Source organism: Drosophila nasuta, chromosome 2R (assembly GCF_023558535.2).
Source record: "Drosophila nasuta strain 15112-1781.00 chromosome 2R, ASM2355853v1, whole genome shotgun sequence".
Classification (NCBI taxonomy): domain Eukaryota; kingdom Metazoa; phylum Arthropoda; class Insecta; order Diptera; family Drosophilidae; genus Drosophila; species Drosophila nasuta.
The window spans coordinates 9,716,323-9,737,158 of record NC_083456.1 but is presented as its reverse complement, the minus strand read 5'-3'; the positions used below and the strand labels follow the sequence as shown (position 1 = coordinate 9,737,158).

The following is a 20,836-nucleotide window of genomic DNA, read 5'->3' as shown; positions in this document are numbered from 1 at the left end:
ACATATACATACATATGTACATCAAAGCATACATACTCGTACATACACGCACACACTAACACTCTTGTATCAAAAAAAAAAGAAGACATTTTGCTGCCGTGACCATCTTTTGCTAATTCTTAATACGTCTTCGCCTTCGACTTCCCTACACGCCCACAGGTACCCCAAAATTTTCGCTTTGTGGTCGAACAGACACTGCGTGAATTTTTCCGTGCAATACAGGGTGGCAAAGACACCGAGCAATCGTGGAAGAAATCCATATACAAAATAATATCACGCATGGACGATCCCGTGCCCGAGTACTTCAAGTCGCCGAATTTTTTAGAGCAGCTAGAATAAGTGGAGGAGTTGGCTATGCCAACGATGCCACCGCCCTTGAATCATCATCATACGAACCCTGCTACGACTACTACAACAACTACAGCAACAGCTACAGCTACAGCAACAACAACAGCCAGAGCAAGAGCAAGAGCAACAACTACAATGCCGAGAGCCACGTCACGAAAACCAAAGTTAAAAAGTTAAATCTACGTAAGAAATACAACTGGATATGATAATACACACACATTATGAATGTATTATAAAAGACAACAACTACTACTAAATACCGAAAAAGATGCAACATTTTCCTAAGGTATTACGCATTCTAAAAAAAAGGCCTCTCGTCGATCTTAAATCTATTGTAATAACATTTCTGTAGAGCCGTCGAATATTTTTTTCAATAATTTTTGAAAATGCCGTCAATACAACATCGCTGCATTTCGCATTCAATTTGATGCAATAACAACAACAACAATTCACACACTCGCACACACACCCCACAAAAATACACACACAGGGAAAAAAATGCGCTGCAAAGTATGCAGCGCTTTTTTGAACGTCAACAAACAAAGACAAAAGAAACATAAACATAGTGCAAATTAAAAACCTGAGCCAATACCAGATAGTAACACTCACACACACCCCAAACACACACACACACATAAACACGAAATCGTATCTATACAGAGTGTAAACTGTACTCTGACCGTTGGTTTGATAGTTGAAAATTTTTAAAATATATTTCTACAATACTTATCTATTACAAATAGTTGATCCATCTAATAATCTACCGAAAGTTGACACACATTCCAAATACACACACACCTACACTTACACATCGGTACAGTTTTCACCTGAATTCAAAGTGTGTTTCTTAGCCGATTGAAAAGTGCTTTTCAACTGGAACAATCCAAGTTTCACTTGAAGACCAACTTTTCTGTTCGTCTTTTAAAGACAATTTTGCGCAATCTTTGAAAAAGTTAGCGTAATTCTGTCGCCTAAAAAAAGAAAGATAAAAGTATTTAATAATTAAGTTCAGGTTGCTATTTTCCTTTTTAAAATTAAGCAAATATTGATGTCGAACACAAAAACCAAAAAAAAACAAAAAAATTAACCTTTTGCGATTAGAATTATGAAACGAAAAGAAAATTACGAAGTTTGTCTTAGCAACGGGCGTTAGGGTAGCTAAAATTTATTTAATGTTATGCAAACATACAACCAAAGTTTACTGTTAATCGAGCCTAATTTTGTATGCGAATTATTTTTTAAACCAATATATATCTTAAATGATTAATTTTTGAAAAATGCACCAATTTGTGCACGCAATTTGTTTAATTTCTTAACAACCTACAAAACACACACACACAAACACAATACACATACACACACTAGTCTGTTATTTATGTACATACTTATACGTTTAGTTGAATAAAGTTCGGCTTAAGTTTATGTTTAGTTTAATTTACTTGGCCTTAAGTTGCAACATACAAAATACAATATATACACGAAAACACAACACAGTCTACCATTTGAGTTTCTTTATTTATCAATTTATAGTTTACCGATTCGCGATGATTGCATCTACAACAAGTAAGACGCCAAGTATGTACCTCAAGATGCACTTTCATTTCATATACCAAGCATGGAAAGTGGGCGGGTTTAGAGGGATATGTTTGCCTGCTCTTGCCTCACTGAAGGGCAGGCAAACCAGTGACTGCAGTTCCTAACATCTTCACCAAACTGCAGAACACTTACATCAACATGAGCATCAGCAACATGAGCAACGTGAGCAACATCAACAACAACAACATTAATCATTAAAGCATGCATACACATCACATCGCTAAAAAAAAAAAATAAAGAAGAAAAGAAATTACAAATATCGAACATTATTTGGCAAGTATAAAAATATTCCTCAAGAACTTTACGGCATCTCAACTCAACACAAAAAATAGTGCAATTTCGGCCCATCATGTGCTTTGAGTCGTACATACATCATTGGGCGGTACCACGCCCCCTAACGTCCCTATTCGGTAGTAAGCTAAGCAAATTTCACTTTTGGCTGGAGAGATGTTTAGAGATTAGAGTCGGAAGAACACCGTGACAAGAATACAATGCAAACCTTTCGGCAAACCCAATGATTAAGCAAAATTTTAACAATAGTCGAATTTTAGCTAAGAACAAATTGAAACGAACTATTAATTTTTAGGCCTAAAACACATAAGTTTATATTGCATAAACTTATCAAAATTGTATGCAATTCGGCGTAGAAATATGACAAAATTAATCAAGTATGAACGGTGAGTTTCCTAATCTAATACAAAACAAACAAAACAACTCGCAAACGAAATTCAAATTGAAATTCCTTTATTACGAAAAGGATACAACAAATTTAGAAATCTAAAATTCAAAACAAATTACTAATTATTAGATTTACAACACAAACAAATTAAGTATAACTAAAAATCGAAGAGAGAAATATTTATTCATTGGCTACTAAAAAAAAACTATCATTTCACTTATCTAGTTGATTTGCTATAATTTCTGTTTAGGTTTATCCGTTTCACTTTACAGTTTGCAGCAGAACAGAAATTGAAATTGAAAAAAAGTCAAAATTTAAAGTTCGTTGATTGTTAATGCCTTTACAAAATTTATTATGAAACTTTTTGGCACTTTGATGTGGGCTAAAATTTTATTTAAATACTATTGTAACTGATTTTGTGATAAAAAGAACAAAACAAAAAAAAATTGAAAACGAAAACATTATTGTTTCGGTAAAAACCAATATGGCTGAGCCGTGGGGGCGGTGGCCACGCCCACTGGCCACACGAGCTGCCATTCAAAATTATTGATTATAAATGAAAATAGTAAATTGAAAAAAAAAACCCCATTTAGGCAATTTAAGGCGTATTAACAATAAACAAATGCAACAAAACGTTTGGCAAACCCAAAAAAAAACTTTAGGCAAAATTTTATAAATTAAGCAAGTCAAGTCAAAATTTCACAATTTTTATATACTCATAAGAAATAAGAGACGATGAAGCCAATAAGCAACTCGCCAATGAACAAACCGTCAAAGAAGAAACAAGAACTTAAGCACTTTTCAAATATTAGCATTATTTTTAGTTTCAGTTCGTCAAATAATTTTCTTGTGTAGATTTAGTAAGAACACACGCAATTTAAAAACATCCTAAATATCGTAAATAGAAAATGTCATAGATTGTAAAATGGATTCAAAGTGAACTATTTCACATATTCGTTTGAGTACCAAGAAAACAATACACAAAACAACTCATTCACACATACAACATGAGTACAACATATACTACTATATAAATTGACATACGTACATAATACATACATTTATACTTACATACATAATTATACTATAAGTAAACCAAAAACCAAAAAAGACATATTACTAATTGGTTAATAAACAAAATTCATTAAAACCAAATACAACAAATCGTTGGCGCTTGCTTTTTTGTATTCTTTACTAAATTGCTTCCAATTTTTGGCAATATTCTCTTTTAATTTAAGAAGTTTTCCGTTTGTAGTATTTATTTTCAATTTTATCCCAATGTTTGGCATTTACCACAGCAAAATTTTGTACCAACGGCATCGATTGGCCCCTCAACAACACTACACAACAAACAAAAACCCAAATCGCAATCACAACTAACGGTAAGCAAAACAATATCAGCTATAAGTTCTCGATTGATCCATAGAAGCAGCGGGGGTAACTTTAAATACGATTCCACAAACTTTTGGTATTCAACTTTTGAGGCGAAAAAATTCCATTTTGTTTTGCACTGATCAACAAAAAGATGAGCACGCATCAACGTGAATTTGGTGTTGAAAAATTCCAAAAATATATATATATCGAAATATCGCAAACAATAGCCTAGTTCACAATTCAAATCATTTGTAGGCTGCTTTTATGGTACGTATTTCTCACAGTACAGTTTACAAATCTGTTCAAAAAGCAGAGGCCAGGACATTATCACAGTTATCGACTTTATTTAAAAAACATCAATCAAAATACTTACAAACCAGCCAAACCATGAAGCAGACAACAAACTCCAGAACGCAGATAAGAAATAAAAAGAAAACTTAATTCAAATCAGTGACAACATCCAAACAGCCAACCAGACAGGTGAATAGGTAAAAAGCCCCTCCTCGAAAAAGATAAGCTTAGCAATACACAGGGCAGTGCTGGAAAGCGCCCTGTGCAGCAGCAGAAGCAGCTACAGCAGCAGTGTTGAGAAACTGCACTCAGACCGACAGACAAAACAGAAACTAAAAGCGAAATAATTTCATTTACTGATTAACTGATTGTGAGCACAGCAAACTAAACTTAATGCATGTTGAAAAATACTTCAAAGGTATTTCAGCAAAACATAAATAAAAATCGAATATGAAAACAAAAGAAAAGCAAAATACGAAAAACGAAAACAAAACAAAAACAAAAATATATACTACACCTAAACCAAATATCAAATATAAATGCAGATGCAGCCATATGCAATTTTAACTAGATTTTAAAGCATTATTACCGCAAAATACCAAAATACCGATTACCGCATATACTGAATGAAAAACAATTGAATTAAACGAAGCAAAGCAATTGGTCAAATTTGTACATAAATGAAGAAGAAATCACATTTAAATACAACTACATACACGTAATTAAATACTACAGTTTAAGCTAACAAATCTAAACAACATAGTAAACCCCATAAGTCCATTAACAAAACCCAACAAAACCACACCTTGGGCATAGGCAATATTTATACACAGAGCTTTACAACACTGAAAGTGTGTGCGCAAATGATTTTCGAGTTTCGAGAACATGTGCCAAAATATAAAACACAAAGAACAGATACAGATACATATTAGCATATATGTATATCATATTTATCACAATAATTTTGGCACAAGATAAACATGACGATACATGAATTCTATTTTTAAGTCAGTTAATTAAACATCCTTATTTCTAAAAACATCTGATCACAAAAATAACGAAAGTAAAGAGGAGTAAAGAGAGAGGGAAATAAGTATAAAAAAATCGAACACTAAAATTTGCAGTTTTGGTATATACAAACAACAAAAAATGAAAACGAAAACGAAACTCAAAAACGACAAGAAACCAAATACTTAAAATGATTGCGTTTTTTTAGTAGCAAACGCGATTCACAAAATTCTTATCAAATTTATGACCCAAAAAACAAAAACAAATTACAAATGTTTGGAGAAAAAATGTAAATTTTTTATCACTTATTTCAGGAAGTATGGAGAAGAGATCCAGTTTTGGGAGCGTCGTTAAGGATGCCCCAATCTTTTAGTTAACAAACTGCAATAGAGCAACACAGCATGTGCATAATTTTGGCGCACACTGTGTCTGCAAACAACGGATTAAGTTTAAATACAATCAAATTCTTAAACAATTACTGAACAACATTTTCAGTTCAGCAGCAACAATTACAATTAACCATCCTGATTTATGACGATTATAAAACGATGTTAAAACTTTTGGCTTATCATAACAATGAAATGAAGAACAAAATTTTAAAATCAAATTTCAAATTCGATTGATATACATTCACACATACACACCTATACACAATACACACAGCACATGTTTGCGAAACAAGAAAAAAAAAGAGTATAAAAATATATAACAGTTGCATAACCTATCATAAAAATAAAAATAATAATAACAATAATCTAATAACAACAATTGATAACTAAGAATTTAGTTTTAAAAGCCAACAATAGCCAGGGAAACATACACAACTCGTATGTGATATTTTTGAGTTAATCTCTCATTTATTTATAATGAACAACATGCCCAATTTAATGTGACAATATCAAGCAAGCATAATTAACATCAATAATAACAACAACAACAACACACACAGCACTTCCAGCAGCAACTTTTTTTGGGTTGTCTACCATATCAAATCGAAGTAACAAAAAATACAAAAAACAAACATACAAACAAACTGCAACAAAAAACAAAACAAATACAAATAAAGAGAAAGACCCAATAAGAATAGGAGAGAGGTGTTTCGTTCTGTTGAATCTTTAAGCCATCCTCAGTTCAAATTTTAAATAATATATAAATATTAACAAAATATAATAAAATATATAAAATATATAAATATTATAAGTGTTCATAGTTGAATTTGAATATCAATGACTAAACCAAAAGTCAATTTTATTTTGCAATAGTCAAAACGTGCCAACCGCGCGAACCGGGATAATTTATAGTACAATACAACAACCAACAAACAAACAAACAAAGCAAACAACAAACAAAATACATACCAATAAATTTTTATAAAACTATTTATATTTTTATACTAAAGAGAAACGTAAATCGAAAGATTGATAAACAATAGCTAATTAGTATAATAAGCCAAAAATTTTAGTTCACATTCACCAAGCTTAAGTTAACAATTAAACAACAGCAACATTTATGATTTATGTTATAAACAAGAACAACAACAACAACAACAGAGCTGTCTGCCAATTGGGCTAGAAGTGCTGATGGATCAATAAGGTATTGCGGCATGCCATAACTGCAACAGAAGAGACACACGTCATGAAACCCACATGAAATTTACAATAGTAACCTCAAGCTATATAAGTAAGAGACTCGAGGACCCGACGATGCCTGCCTGCTAAATAAATAAAAATAAAAAAACACGCAACAAATGTTTCGCCCAGCTCATGAGTTGTGTAAAAGCTCTGAACATTGCAGACTGTGTGGCAGAGCCAGTGAACCTCTTGACTCCTTTTCTGGTCCCCAAAGACTATCGCGACTCAGCAGACTCAGCACAAATAGACAACAAAAATAAGTGATAAAAACAAACAAATCTTTTGTTATACAATTCTCTTACGAAAACCTAATCAATTAATTGATGTGAACCACAAGCTTTTGCGTGCGTTATACTGGCGCGATCTTCTGACGAGAGCGCTAAACCTGAACGATTTGCGGCAACAGGAGACGAACATAAACAAGATGATGTTGAAGACGATGATGACAAAAATAATAACTGCAATCTACTTTGGTTTACTCTCACATACATATATAATATAGTACATAAAGCAACAATAAACAAGCGCAAAAATTGATCAAGCAATTCAAATTGTGCGTCTCAATGAGCCACAAACAATAGCCCAGCAATATTATTCTTATTTTCTCAAGGTGCCTCTTTGTAATTCTCCGAGAATTAAAGAGGTGCCACAAACCGCCGTAATACAGAAGTACAACCAAACAAATCAAACAAAACATTGGCACCACAAATCGATCGATGCATTGATATTGAACAATATTATTCTGTTGCCGCAATCATGCCGAAAATAATGCTACAGACCTTGTAGCATTCCCGAAGCGTATCACTTGCCAGAGATCGCCCCAGGCGTTTGTCAAAATTCTACAAAGATTTTTTGTAAAAAACTGTAGGAGCAAACGAAAAACGCAATTTTATCAAATGCCATAATGATAATTGACTTTCAGTTTCCTATTTTGAGTTGAATCTCAGTTTTGTTGTTTTTTCGCTTTTACTTTTAACAAAAGCGAAACCGACACAAGACGTTAAAAACACGCTCCTTTGGTGCGTGTGTAAAATATGTATAAAACAGAAAACAAAAAAACGAAAACTAAAATAAAAAATATAAAAAAAAACATACAAATACCAAAAAAAAAAAAAAATTAAAGCAACAACAATATTTATACAGAGACTGCAAACAAATGTGATCAGATATTTTATAATAATATAAGTTTACAAGCAACCGCTATAAAAACATAATAAGAAAGCCAAAACCAAAATCACAAGTATTTATTGCAATAGCGAAATGAATCAAAATCGAGAACATCCATAAGAAACAGAACAGCAACCGTAACAGTAAAAGTAACAGCAACAACAACAACCTTGTAAGCAAAATGTAAGTCAATATTTAAGAAGTAAGAAAACCAAAACCAAAACCAAAAAAAATATTTATAATAATATTTTTTACAATAGCATATACAAAACAATCTCTAAATATATAGCAAACGACAAAGAAACCAAGCGGGAGCTGCAGCCATGCCCAACAACCCCTAAAAGCAGGATGCAGTTTCTTGCGTAACAGTTGCCTTTCACAAAAACAATTTACCATTTAAGTTACAAATAGTGAAATAGACACAAACCAAAATGGCAACACCCTAACCACAGGGTGTAGTCAAGTTTCAAACCAGTTTTCAGTTGACAATTATCTCAGTTCATTAAATACAACAACCAACAGCCGCTGCAGTCATGCAGCAATTGCGTTTAGTTAAAGATTCATACAAAGGTTCTATTCATTTCTAGTAGGAGTAAGAGGAGAAGATGAGAGAAGACAGAAGACAGAAGATAATGGGTGATGGAATGATGAGTGGCGAGCTCAAAAGTAGCAACGAAAACAGTTTTAAGTCTACATAAATACAAAATGCAAGAAAATACATTGAAGTAATTCAGTTCAGTTCATTTATGTGAAGAAACAGAAATGGGAAGCAGAAGGATTATATATTTTAACACAACAACAACAAATTTGGATGCATTTTACGATGATTTTGTGCTTATCGAAATTGCAATGAATTTTAGTTCTGAACAATAGTGCCGGTAATATTATAATATAAGTAACTATACGAATACATATACATATTCACATATATGTATACAATATACATAGATAAAATACGTTATCTAGACGTCGTAAACCGTATTTCATCGTAGCTAACTAATGTTCAAAGACTACACTGAAAAAAAACATGCAACAGATCAAATACATACTGAGATTTCATTTGCGCCCAGTTTTCTGAGTTCAGACCATATGCGAGTGATAAAGATTGCCTCATGCCCCCAAGCCCATTAAAAACCCCACAAGTCCAACCTTTATACACACACTTACACGCCACACACACTTATCCCACATATATGCATCGTGTCACATGCCCTATAAATATATATATCTTATTAACTATATAAGAAGTAAACACAAAAAACAAAATATTAAAAAAAAAATAATAATAACGGTAGTTGCTATTTTAAATATGTATTACAAGAAAACGATAAAGAAAACAAAACACGATCATTAAATATGCAGCAGAGTATGAAATAAATGTTAAGCAGGAACCACAAACCAAGCAGACCCAAAAAACAACAACAATAACAACAGACAAATGAAGCGAAAGCAACAAGAACAAAAACAGCAAGTCAAAAGTCAAATATGTTCCACTCCAAATACAAAAGAAAAAAACCAAAACTCAAAACTCAATACAAAAATAATACGTATGATATTTATATGCTTTTTTACTTACACGTATAAATGAAATGTATTCAAAAAAAATGGAATTTGGAGATGCCGCCTTTAGGTTTGCAACACTCAAATACACACACTGTCACACACACACACACTCAACATACCCGCACACAAATATACAGAAACAAAAGTCAATGTCAGCATAAGTATGAAAAGTAAGCATACATTAAATTAAATTAAATTAAATACTTACGAAAAACATGAAAAGCAAAATGAAAACAATTTAATGAAAATCAGTATAAATTTCTACTCATAGTTTAGCAGTCGTAATTGATTTATTTCCAAATTAACAAATCAAATGGACACAAAACAAAGCAATTCGCATATAGGACATAACTTAAATAGTTCGCAAAGAAACCGACTAAATAAACTACCTACATAAAATAGAAATCTTCGCCAGCCAAGTACTACACAACAGCTTAACAACAACAACAACCAAATGCCGTTCAATCAACAACAACAACAACAACTACTACAACTAAAACTTAGACACCAATCAGACATTATTAACCATTAGTTAAACATATAATTTATCAGCTACATGATCATACACTCTAAGACATTAGATCCGTTCCGAATTCTATATTCGCATCAATTCTGATCGAAAACTGAATTCGAATCGCGTCTAATTAACAAAGGCCCAACAACTGTAACTCGAAAAAATAATATTTGAAAGCACATTTTTAACGGGTATACACGTAATATTGTAGAAATAACTTTATTTGATATTTTAAGTCTTGTGCCGATTTCCAATTCCGCGGTAATTTCGCCAACATTTCATATTGCATGCTTTTTGCCGCATAATCAATACTGTCTACGTCAAATTAAACGATGAAGTAAGACAACAACATTTTGGAATTGGATTTCCATAACACGACAGAAGGATGAAACACATTTCGATGAGAGGAGCTTTTCGGCAATTATGCTCAAGTGGTATAGCATTAAATAAAAAAAATATGTATATTCTAGGCAACAGTTTCGAGCAAGAATATTTCGGCTTAGACAGAAACAAAACCAGTTGACTTTTGGCGTTAGTGCAAAAGTGCAAAACTTAAACAAAATCTAAAGAAAAATGAAAAAATATATATATATGAATCGTTCCACGGGAACACAACTCTCGGCAAAGACTTTGGCGTACATTTCGGAACAACAGAAGACGCAATCTACAAAACAAAATGAAAAACAACCAAAAAAAAATGATGACTAAATACGCGATGCGAGTGTTTCAACCGCCTGCCAAAAACAATTTTTCGGAGCCAACAAAAAAATTAAATTTTAGATATAAGTGTAAAATTAAACATAAAAATATTTCGGTAATGTTCCTATATGTATACATATTTATATATATATGTCTATATATGTATATGTATACATATATATATATCTATATATAAACAGGGTATATGAAAAAATTTAACTTTTGGACACACCAAAATTCAGCATTTAACATTTTGGAATAGCAAAATAAAAATGTCGGAATTAAAAACGAAACAAAAACTCGGCAATGAGAAATTGACATTCATGTCTTTGTCAGGTGCTTGGAACACTGGCAAAAATGATCTAAATTAAAAAGGTTACATATATATAAAAATAAATAATTTACAGGCAGCATTTGAAAAACAAAATAAATAAAACTTGTTGTTTTCAATTTTGATTATATTTACGTTGACTAATAATTTGATGACTTCAACAAATTGGAAAATTGTACTTTTCAATGACAGTAACAACAATGAAGAACGCGTTAAAATCCCAAAAATGATGACAAAACAACAATGATGAATATAAAAAATGCAAAGAAACGAACAAAATTGTAAACTCTCGGCCACGTTTGGATAATTCTCTCGGTGTAATGTTCAGGACAACAAAAACAAAAACAACAACAAAAAGAAAAACAAAAATGAAAACAAAATCCTTTAGACTTTAGGCAATGGAAAAAAATAACTCAAAATCCAAAAATTATATGCAAAATTACAAAATTTTGGAATACAAAATTTTCGTAAAGCAAAATTTATATCATAAGTGAACCAGCCGGATGGAGTCAAAACGGAAAAAAATGCAACTCTGACCAGGGCTTTGGATAACAAATTGATAAAAATTTTGAAAACGTGTTGAAAAATATCAAGAAAAAAGTACAAGCTTATTTTAAGCACCTTCGCGCCTTATCTTTAAGAACATAAACAAAAAAGAAAACCAAATGCAACCTTAATGACATAAAATTACATTTAAATACATTTAAAAGAACAAAAAAAAACACAAAAAAACTAAAAGCAAAATACAAAAAAAAAACGGTGTAAATTTTATATATCAAATCAAGAAAATGCAACTTTGGATACATCTACTGATAGTTATTGCATGAATTAATTTTAGTCTGATACCAGAAGAGTGCGTTAAGCAAATTTTCACTTCAGTTTTAATCCCATTTTTGTTTTATGGAAAATCTGCCTTAAATTATACTAAAACTAAATAAACATGACAAGTCAACAACTTCATAGGCGAGACATTATTGATGCTGCACTTACGTGGAACACTCTGATCAACAATGTCTCTGCCAATGACAAGTACAGCAAATAAATTGAAAATAAATGCATAAATACATAACAAAAAAAAACGAAAAGAGAAGAATAAAAGGAAAAAACAGCAAAATTCAAAATCGTCGTCAAAAGGCGCTGCAGATTTCAAAATTCAAAAATAAAAACAAAATTATTTAACAAAATTACAAAACTGAAAAAATTAAGTGCGGTTTGAAGCTAAGAACAACAGCAGCAAACATATGCAAAATCAAAACATAAAACCACAAAAATAGCAAAAGGTTTTCTCTACTTTATTATACCCAAATAAAAGAATATGAAAGTTAAATGATATGAAAAAAATGAAAATTTAAAGCAAATGCTTATGATTTTAAGTTTGTAAACCCCTTTGTAAATGTTTAGATGTATAAAAAAGCAACATGGACAACACTTAAGTTAGATGTTGGTGAGGCAAAAAAAAAAACAACCCGATATGAAATAAGAAAGTGTATGTAAAAATTGTAGACATTTATAGTTACCAAAAGAAACGAAAACAAAATTGAATATGAAAATGAAATCGAAATCGAAAAAATTGATATAATCGAAAACCTAAATTGAGTCCTTAATAATTAGTTCTAATATTGCAACTGCAAGACGTATGTATATCGATTAGACATGTGTAATATATGAATATACATATACGTATACCCTACTATGGTCCCTATTAAGTTGATCAACAATGTGATTAACGAAGATTTGCGCTCAATTTCGAATATTTGACGTTTCAGATATAATTTTGAAAACCGGTTTTCAGTTTGAGTCGATTTTTATGCGGACCTTTTCCTTGGTTCTTTCGGTTACAGAATGGCAACAACAATGAGCACCACTCATTCATATTACTATATATAAACAATTAATGCAAATAATAGAGACACAAATGGAATACGACAGAAGTATTTCAATAGCAGGCCAAATGTTTATCAGTTCTCAAGCCTAAAATAAAACCAAAACGTATGGCAGACGCCCGAACAGGAATCAAACTGGGCTGGACTGCCTGCTTTTCTGGACATCCATGACCGTTTCGCAACCAATAGCACTGAAGGCAATACAAAATTCAAATCCAAGAAAGAGGTAAAAGGCAAATAAACAATACAAATGCAAAATGCAGAAGCAGAGCAAAAGACAAGGCAATGACAAGTTTCGAATCAAAGATTTTCGGTAAATAAAAAACATTTCGAATGTATCTTTTGGCAAGTTTCGAACAACTTTCGATTATGCTTTTGTTAATAATTTGTTATTTTGCGACTACGTCTCCACGCACACGCACAAAATACCCAAGAACAAGAACAACAGAAATCAAAGTGATAAACGAGTAATGCAAAAGTTAAAAGCAATTTTTGAAATGGGGCCACAACGTCCGATCTAAAGTGCCTTCATGTAACAAAAACGTAAAAACCACAAAAAAAAACTGTTAATTTTTTATGTAACTAAAAGCAAACGAAGAAAGAAAGAACAAAAACCAAAAATGAAATTATAAATAAAAATTGTATAAAAAAAAACTAAAAATGTAAAAAGATATAACAAATTTAAAGATCTAAGCAAAATATGAAAAGGGCTCCAAATAGACCAGCATTCAAGCAAACACCAAAACTGTCTAGCATTTGGCCTGATCACATTGTCTCTCGGGAATCCCTCGGAAAAAGAACTCCCGCAAGTTCTATAATTTTAATGCAAAGAAAAATTCAAGATGCCCAAAAAAAAAAATAACGATGAGATAACGAGCGCAAATCTTTAGTTTCACTTTCATCGATTACCTAAGTAAGCGATATGCATACATCACCAATAACATCATACGAGCATATGCAAAAGTGTATGATGTACATACGTGTATTTAGTTCTAGTATATATATAAAAGGAACACACACACACAAACGTCGAGGTACGAAATTATTGATTTAGAATTTAGATACGAAAAGGTTTGGATATACATTGACTACTTATGAGGCATATACTATACTTACCATATACATACATGTATTGTGCTGAGTTGCTCATTAATAAATGTACTCGTATATATTAGTTTCTATCCCACACCAAACAAAAAGACACCAACACACACACTCACACACAATACATATGAATACACTATGCTACATTTAGTTTAGATCTTAGGTGGAATATAAAAACATAAAGACATACATATTAAACACAAAGTTAAGCTAAACGAATGCAAAACTGAAAAAAAAAAAATATGAAAAAACTGAAAAACTAAGAACGGCATACTTAAGAGGCGGCAATAAGCTATAATGCAACTAAATTTAAGCTAAACTCAACTACCGATACAACAAAACCAATTTATGAAACTTAAAAAAAAAACGAAAAAAAAATATAAAAAATCGAAAAATTGAATATTTGCGTATGTATGAATATGTGTACGAGGCATCTATGTATTCTTGCATAAGTATGTAAGTATATGTAAGGGAGATAGAGCTACATCGTATATTGTGAACAGCCATTGATTCACAGTGAACGATGGCAAAGTATACAAAAAAAAAAAAAAAGACTAACAAGGAAATCAAGCAAATACGAGTGTCCCTTTTGTGCTTCTTTCCGCCCTTTCACTCACACACACAAACATACACACACACACACAAACACTAAAACTAACACGCAAGAGAAATTTGCATTATTCAGTTTAGAGTTTTGAGTTTATATAACTTACATACGACATGTACTTCGAACCAGTTTCAAGAAAAACAACAACTAGCAAAAATTAGCAAAATTTAAAATTACCAATTTACGAGCATTTTAAAATTAATTTATGAATACACATTCATTTATGTATGTAAAAGTGTTCAGATGCACACACTATGTATATAAATATGTATTAATATTGATTTATCCATTACGATTTACGATTTCGGAGCTGAATTACTAATACAAATCATCAAATTATACTTTTCATACGTAAATATGTACGACATGAGTATGAATGAATACATATTGAACGGAAGCGGATGGAGGATTAAATGTGCAAGGATTTTGCTTAGAACCATTTAAAATGTATTAACCATTTCGGCTTACATTCAAGATACAAATTCATAATCTTTTTTGGACAAACTGAAATGCATCGTTTCGGATTGATTGATGCTCAAATGTCAAATTGCAACATTCAGAGTCAAAAGTAAACTAACGAAATTGATTTATGTTAATTTTAGCAGAGTCAAAAAAAAAAACAATCTTTGAGTTATGCAACAATAGACCGGAATTATTTCCAAGAAATAGTACAAACAATTTTAGAAATAACTTTAATAATGTAATTATAAAATAAGCGGCAAATATATAGCGCTCTGAAACAAAATGCTACAATACCAAAGTTGAAATTGTGAATTACTGAACACTTAAATACGAAATACATTTTCGATAATAAAAGAAGCAGATTTAGAGCGCTGCTGAGACATGTAATAAAAAAAAAAAAAACAAAAATGCATATACGATTTTAATTTAATTTCAATTTAAACACACAATAAGTTGTACGAGTATGTATTATATATTGATTACTAAGCAAAATTGAAAGCCAACAAAACAACAGAGCCTGGCACTAATCATATTTTCGAAATTCCAACTTGACATAACTTAAGATGAACAAAGTTTCTACTTATTTTAGAATTCACGAACTAATGAACATTTACATTTAATTAACATACATAAATTAACATTCAATACTAAGTGGAAAGGAACATAGCAGCAGTGAGAGAGATCAGTAAACAAAAATGTCATACAATTTAAATTATAAGTAAATGTAATAACAATAGACGAGCATAAACCTTTATGAGACAGCTCCCCAACCCTCTGTCCACTGCCCCTTTTCACCCCCTTCCCCCCTAAAGAGCAGAAATACACACATTACTATGTATTTACCACAATAAACATATTAACATACATACTCGTATATGAATGTAATACGCAAAATAAATCATACACAAGTCGAAAGTTTCACAATCCACGATGATTGCATATAACGCATGATATACTAACTTTATATGGATCAAAAATCATTTCAAAATTTGTAAACCAACCAACATACTAAAGTATGTATTCACAGCGAAAATGACATACATACTTACAGATTCATACATAAGTATATTGGTACGTTTCGTTTCCGGTATCGGTTCCGTTTTATGATTACGTACATACTTTCGTTTGGTGTACATTTTGGAATCTTCGAAAAAGTTGGTTTAAACCGCATAGAAGCAAAAAACTAAAAACAATGCAGACTCGAATAAAATTCAATTTTTAACAAAATTCGAAATATTTGATTTGTATTTCGAAACAGCATTAAGAAAAACATCACACCATAGAACGTAACGCAGCATTAAAAAAAAAACACACATAAAAAACCAAAAAAAAAAAAATGTAAGAGAAAAATTAAATATTTGGGATATAAGCAAATATGATTACATAAATTTATATTTATGCAAACACTGTAAGGAAAATAAAAACAAAATGAACAAAATAATGCGTAAAGTAAAGAAATGGTAAAACAGCAACAAATCTCTAAACTATAATATAACATTTTTAATCGAGAAAACCAAAATAAAACTACTTATTTTACTGAAAATTATGTAAAATTTACTAAAACAACAAAAACACATAATAAAAGTATACTGTTTATTTTCATCTTTAAAAATAAAGTTTTAAAATCGTATAAAAATAGTAAAAAAAAAAAAGATGTTTTATTATCTCCGCAGATAAAGAAAATCAAAACAAAATTGCATATTCTTCTTTGTGAAATCACGATTATTGCAACACATTTCCAAACATTGATGAATATGAATTCGCAATCAATGTAGCAACGCGCCATCTATTGGACAGCAGCATGACTACCTGTTTTTATAACGGAATTTTTTTGAATTTGCTGAATGGTCACACTACAGCGTTTGTACCATTCTAGAGTGACCACATACTGACATCGTTACACCGAACTTGATTTTGGTACATCCCATAGGCAATAAAATGCGTATTTTAGTAATTTTGTATATGGTCACACCTGGATATTGCCTTTTACTTACGCAAACAGGGATAGCTGTTTGTTTTTTTGGTAATCAATTAATTAATAATGTCGCTTATTGGTGCACTTTCCAGGTGAATATTATAGCGGATACTTATAGCAATAGACCATTACAAATAACTGCCTTCTACTTCATTGACCAACTTGTAGACTAAGCTTGCAAAGCAGCGCACTTGCCTCGCGGTGTTTCCACACAACAACAGTGCTATGCGCCGAGCCGCTGAAGAAAAAGAAGAAAATTGACCCTCAAGTCATTAAACAGCGAGAGGACCGTAAAAAAAAGAAGATTGAGAAACAAATTCGCAGACTCGAGAAAAATGCCCGCCAACTGAAGCCAGTGGAAGAGCTGGAGGTGCCGCTGGAGCTTATCGATGACAAGGCGTAAGTCGAATTGCTGCACAGAGCCCAAACAACTCGCTTATTAATAATATTTGCAGAAAACGGCTACGAAAGCTGCCCCAACTTAACGGCGCTGAGCAGGAGACACGGGCGCTTCTAATCAAAGAGTGGGCACGCTTTAAGCACAATGAGAAAGTAGCTGACTTCCAAATCATTGACCGCTTGTTGCAGTCCCAGAACAAAGCACTGGACGAGCTGCGCAATGAGTCCGAGGAACTTTATCAGGCTGCCATCGAAGTGGACCTGCAACTGCTTGCGGTGCCACTAAAAGGACCCGTCTCAACTCCACCAATCAAAAATTATGTGAGCCCCGACGGCGATTACAATCATCAGTCCATGAAGTGGGAATAGATGGCTCAACCAATATATTAAATAAAAGTTGTGTTTTGTTAAATTCATTAAAGAACAAAAGCTAATTGTATAAAATTTTCTGTATAACTGTCTTAAAAAAAACTTCCCCAAAAGAACAGACAAAAACTTGTGCAACATATTAACTATATTGTATTATTTATATTTATTACAATATAGTTTTAAACAGTTAAAAATGCAAGAGCGTCGATTTAAGTGAATTTTAAATAATGAATTCTCGAAAGCACTGCGAAGTGCGTGATTTTATTTGGGTTTATCGATAGATTGTGTTAACTTTTCAAATAAATAATACAAAAGGAATGACACCCAAATTACCTTCTGTAGTATGTTCTTTGCTTAGCTTCGAATCATCGCGAACTATCTAGGAGGGTGTGGTTGCAGTGGTGGCATTGCTTTTAGCCGCTGCCTGTCGCTTTTTAACGCCCCAATTGTAGACACGAGCCATGTTCACTTCAGTTGTCGTAATTTGATCTCTGCAATCAATAGTAAATACATTTAAATGGATCTTATCAACAATGAAAGATAGCTCACTCACCTAAGGAAGTCCTGATCATGCTCGAGGGACTTCAGATTGCCCACTGCAGATGTAATGTTTTGCTTTAACAGCGCCTCTGCCTCGTCCAATGGATACTCCAGCATTACACTGGCACCCAGCCAAAGATAGACGGTTTTTGTGGGCGGCACCAGGGTCTTGATGAACACCTGATCACTGAGCAGAAACTGTGTTTCTCGTTCCTCATCCTCTTTGCGCAGCACATTCACCATTTCCAGCGAACGCTCTAAGTCAGGTATTTGAGATTTTAACTTACGGCGACGCGCCTCCAAATTGTAGGCCATAAAGCGATATTTGCCATGCTGTTCATCCAACCTCTGCAAGACTTTTTCACAATTTTCGTTCTCAGGTTGTGTCATAAACGTATCAATTTCTTCCTGCAAATGCAAAGCAAACGATGATTAATAGTCAATGTTTTTCACAGCTGCTTTTAGATTCTGTTGCTGTCTAGGTTAGAATTGCAATTAGCTCAGCGTACGGCGACGACGCCTGTCATTGGTTGTTTTGTACTCACTAGAAATATTGCTTCTGGTATGCCGGCGAAAGTTTTTTGATTTTCGGGCAATTTTGGCATTTCTATTGTGTCCATGATGCCAGTCATCTTGCTTTTATGTCTTATTTATTCTTATAATTTGTAATAAATTTCCAGCAGGTCGATGTCGGTAGCACAAGCACAGCAGTGTGACCATAGGTAAAATTTCATGTTATATTATTTCTACCAAAATATGTAATTTTCATGGTTACCAACACTTCGGCTGTAGGGGCAAATACTCGAATGTTCAAAATGAGCTAAATTGTCTAAAAAAAAATAGAATAATCATTTTCGCCGAGCAATATAATTCTTAAGCAAAGTATATTATGGCTAACGTATTTTGTTTGTAATGAGATACTTTTATTAGGATTTTGAATTTACCAAAATGTATGCATGTAACCGGCTTAATATTAATACATTTGCTCAACGAATGTCAAACTGTACAGATTTATGGAATCGTATTGCTTTAGATTGAATTCAAAGTTATGTCAATTTAGATCAACTAATTAAAGCAGGTAAATTATAAAAATTAATCTTCACAACACTAAGAACAGCAGCGAATAAATTTAATGCGATTTCGAATTTATATAAAGTTATGCTATGTTAGTATATTTTTATAAGAAAACACTAAATTTAAAATGTTAACTCATGGTCACACTGCACGGTCTCCACGGTCTCTTTCCTTTTGCGCCAGTAGTTCTTAATATTCCTTCTATCATGTCCAGCGGAGAGAGTGGTGTCGTTCGCGGCAGCGGCGATTCGGTCAAGCAAGCCATCATCGAGGATCTGCAAAATTTGCTCAGCTCCGACACGGTTGTGCTGCAACAGGCGGAAAAGCGAAACAAGCAGCTGCAATATACTGAAGGTATGCGCTGAAATTGGCGGGCAATAAGTTAAGTTTTAGGTCGTTGTTCTTAAATATATTTGAATTGCAGGGTATGGCGTTTATTTGGCAGAAATAATTATGAATCAATCTCATGAACAAAAAATAAATCAAAACTATTAATAAATGAAAAACTATTAATAAACACAAACTCAAAAGACGAAGACGAGCAACAGCACAACAAGCACACGAGCGAAAACTAATTTATTTAGTGCAAAACTGACCCTAAAAATGTTAAGACGGTGTTAGAATTTTTACGATTGTAAGCACATCTGCAATTTTCTGCAAAAAAAAATTAGACATTTATTATCTTTAGAGCCATGCAAACACATTGGTATACAACTTAACTGTGGCGTTCTGTGGCGTCACTACTAAAACTTTAGCTAAACATAAAAAATACGTTCAAAATATAGACAACAAAAAACATGTATTATTTCAAATTAATATAACAAGAAGAGTTTAACAAGTACGTTTTTTTATAATATCTCAAATTTTAGAAAATAAATCAACTTCAAAATCCATTACAAATATTATAAATTTGGACACGTAATAAATGAACTGACCACTTCAAAGTTCGGTTTTGTTGTGAAAAATTCGCGATGCGCGCAAGCTGTGCTGTGCAAATGACTACCTGCTCGCAACTTCAATTCAATTTTTAGAAAGAACCGTTAGATATCCAGAAAAATCTAGTTTGCCATGAAAAAGTTTGGACAATTTAGAAACGATTTGTTTACTTTTCGTACATTTTTATGGACGCAGCCACTGTGCATTGACCTGCTGGAAATTTATTACAAATTATAAGAATAAATAAGACATAAAAGCAAGATGACTGGCATCATGGACACAATAG

At 32.3% G+C, this 20,836-nt stretch overlaps 3 protein-coding genes across 8 annotated transcripts in view; 2 read left to right on the top strand and 1 right to left on the bottom strand.

The window, feature by feature from the left end:
* The window catches only part of LOC132787624 (homeobox protein prospero), a 79,413-nt gene extending 63,704 nt beyond the window's left edge, over nucleotides 1-15,709 (top strand). For all 6 annotated transcript variants that reach the window (XM_060794794.1, XM_060794795.1, XM_060794793.1 and 3 more), the window contains one exon: nucleotides 160-15,709. In XM_060794794.1, the coding sequence (XP_060650777.1) occupies nucleotides 160-339 (180 nt within the window). In that variant the 3' untranslated portion in view covers nucleotides 340-15,709. The remainder of the gene's footprint in view (nucleotides 1-159) is intronic.
* A 1,496-nt stretch (nucleotides 15,710-17,205) lies between these two features.
* On the top strand, nucleotides 17,206-18,075 carry LOC132787632 (large ribosomal subunit protein mL40). Its single transcript, XM_060794806.1, has 3 exons — nucleotides 17,206-17,324; nucleotides 17,401-17,631; nucleotides 17,688-18,075. Exons 1-3 carry the CDS (start codon nucleotides 17,299-17,301, stop codon nucleotides 17,998-18,000), a joined length of 570 nt encoding a protein of 189 aa, XP_060650789.1. The 5' UTR covers nucleotides 17,206-17,298; the 3' UTR covers nucleotides 18,001-18,075.
* Nucleotides 18,076-18,127: 52 nt separating this feature from the next.
* LOC132787630 (prefoldin subunit 3) lies at nucleotides 18,128-19,266 on the bottom strand. Its single transcript, XM_060794804.1, has 3 exons — nucleotides 19,086-19,266; nucleotides 18,554-18,948; nucleotides 18,128-18,491 (listed from the first exon to the last, which is right to left on the bottom strand). The coding sequence occupies exons 1-3, from the start codon at nucleotides 19,170-19,172 to the stop codon at nucleotides 18,380-18,382; spliced, it is 594 nt and encodes a 197-aa protein (XP_060650787.1). The 5' UTR covers nucleotides 19,173-19,266; the 3' UTR covers nucleotides 18,128-18,379.
* Between the last annotated feature and the right edge of the window lie 1,570 nt (nucleotides 19,267-20,836).

Bases quoted from the DNA above. Each gene is read 5' to 3' on its own strand.
- LOC132787632 (XM_060794806.1), top strand. From the start codon at position 17,299: ATGTCGCTTATTGGTGCACTTTCCAG. The intron at 17,325-17,400 runs GTGAATATTATA...ACCAACTTGTAG, and splicing joins CTTATTGGTGCACTTTCCAG to ACTAAGCTTGCAAAGCAGCG. The intron at 17,632-17,687 runs GTAAGTCGAATT...TAATATTTGCAG, and splicing joins GAGCTTATCGATGACAAGGC to AAAACGGCTACGAAAGCTGC.
- LOC132787630 (XM_060794804.1), bottom strand. From the start codon at position 19,172: ATGACTGGCATCATGGACACAATAGAAATGCCAAAATTGCCCGAAAAT. The intron at 18,949-19,085 runs GTGAGTACAAAA...TTGCATTTGCAG, and splicing joins TACCAGAAGCAATATTTCTA to GAAGAAATTGATACGTTTAT. The intron at 18,492-18,553 runs GTGAGTGAGCTA...TATTGATTGCAG, and splicing joins CATGATCAGGACTTCCTTAG to AGATCAAATTACGACAACTG.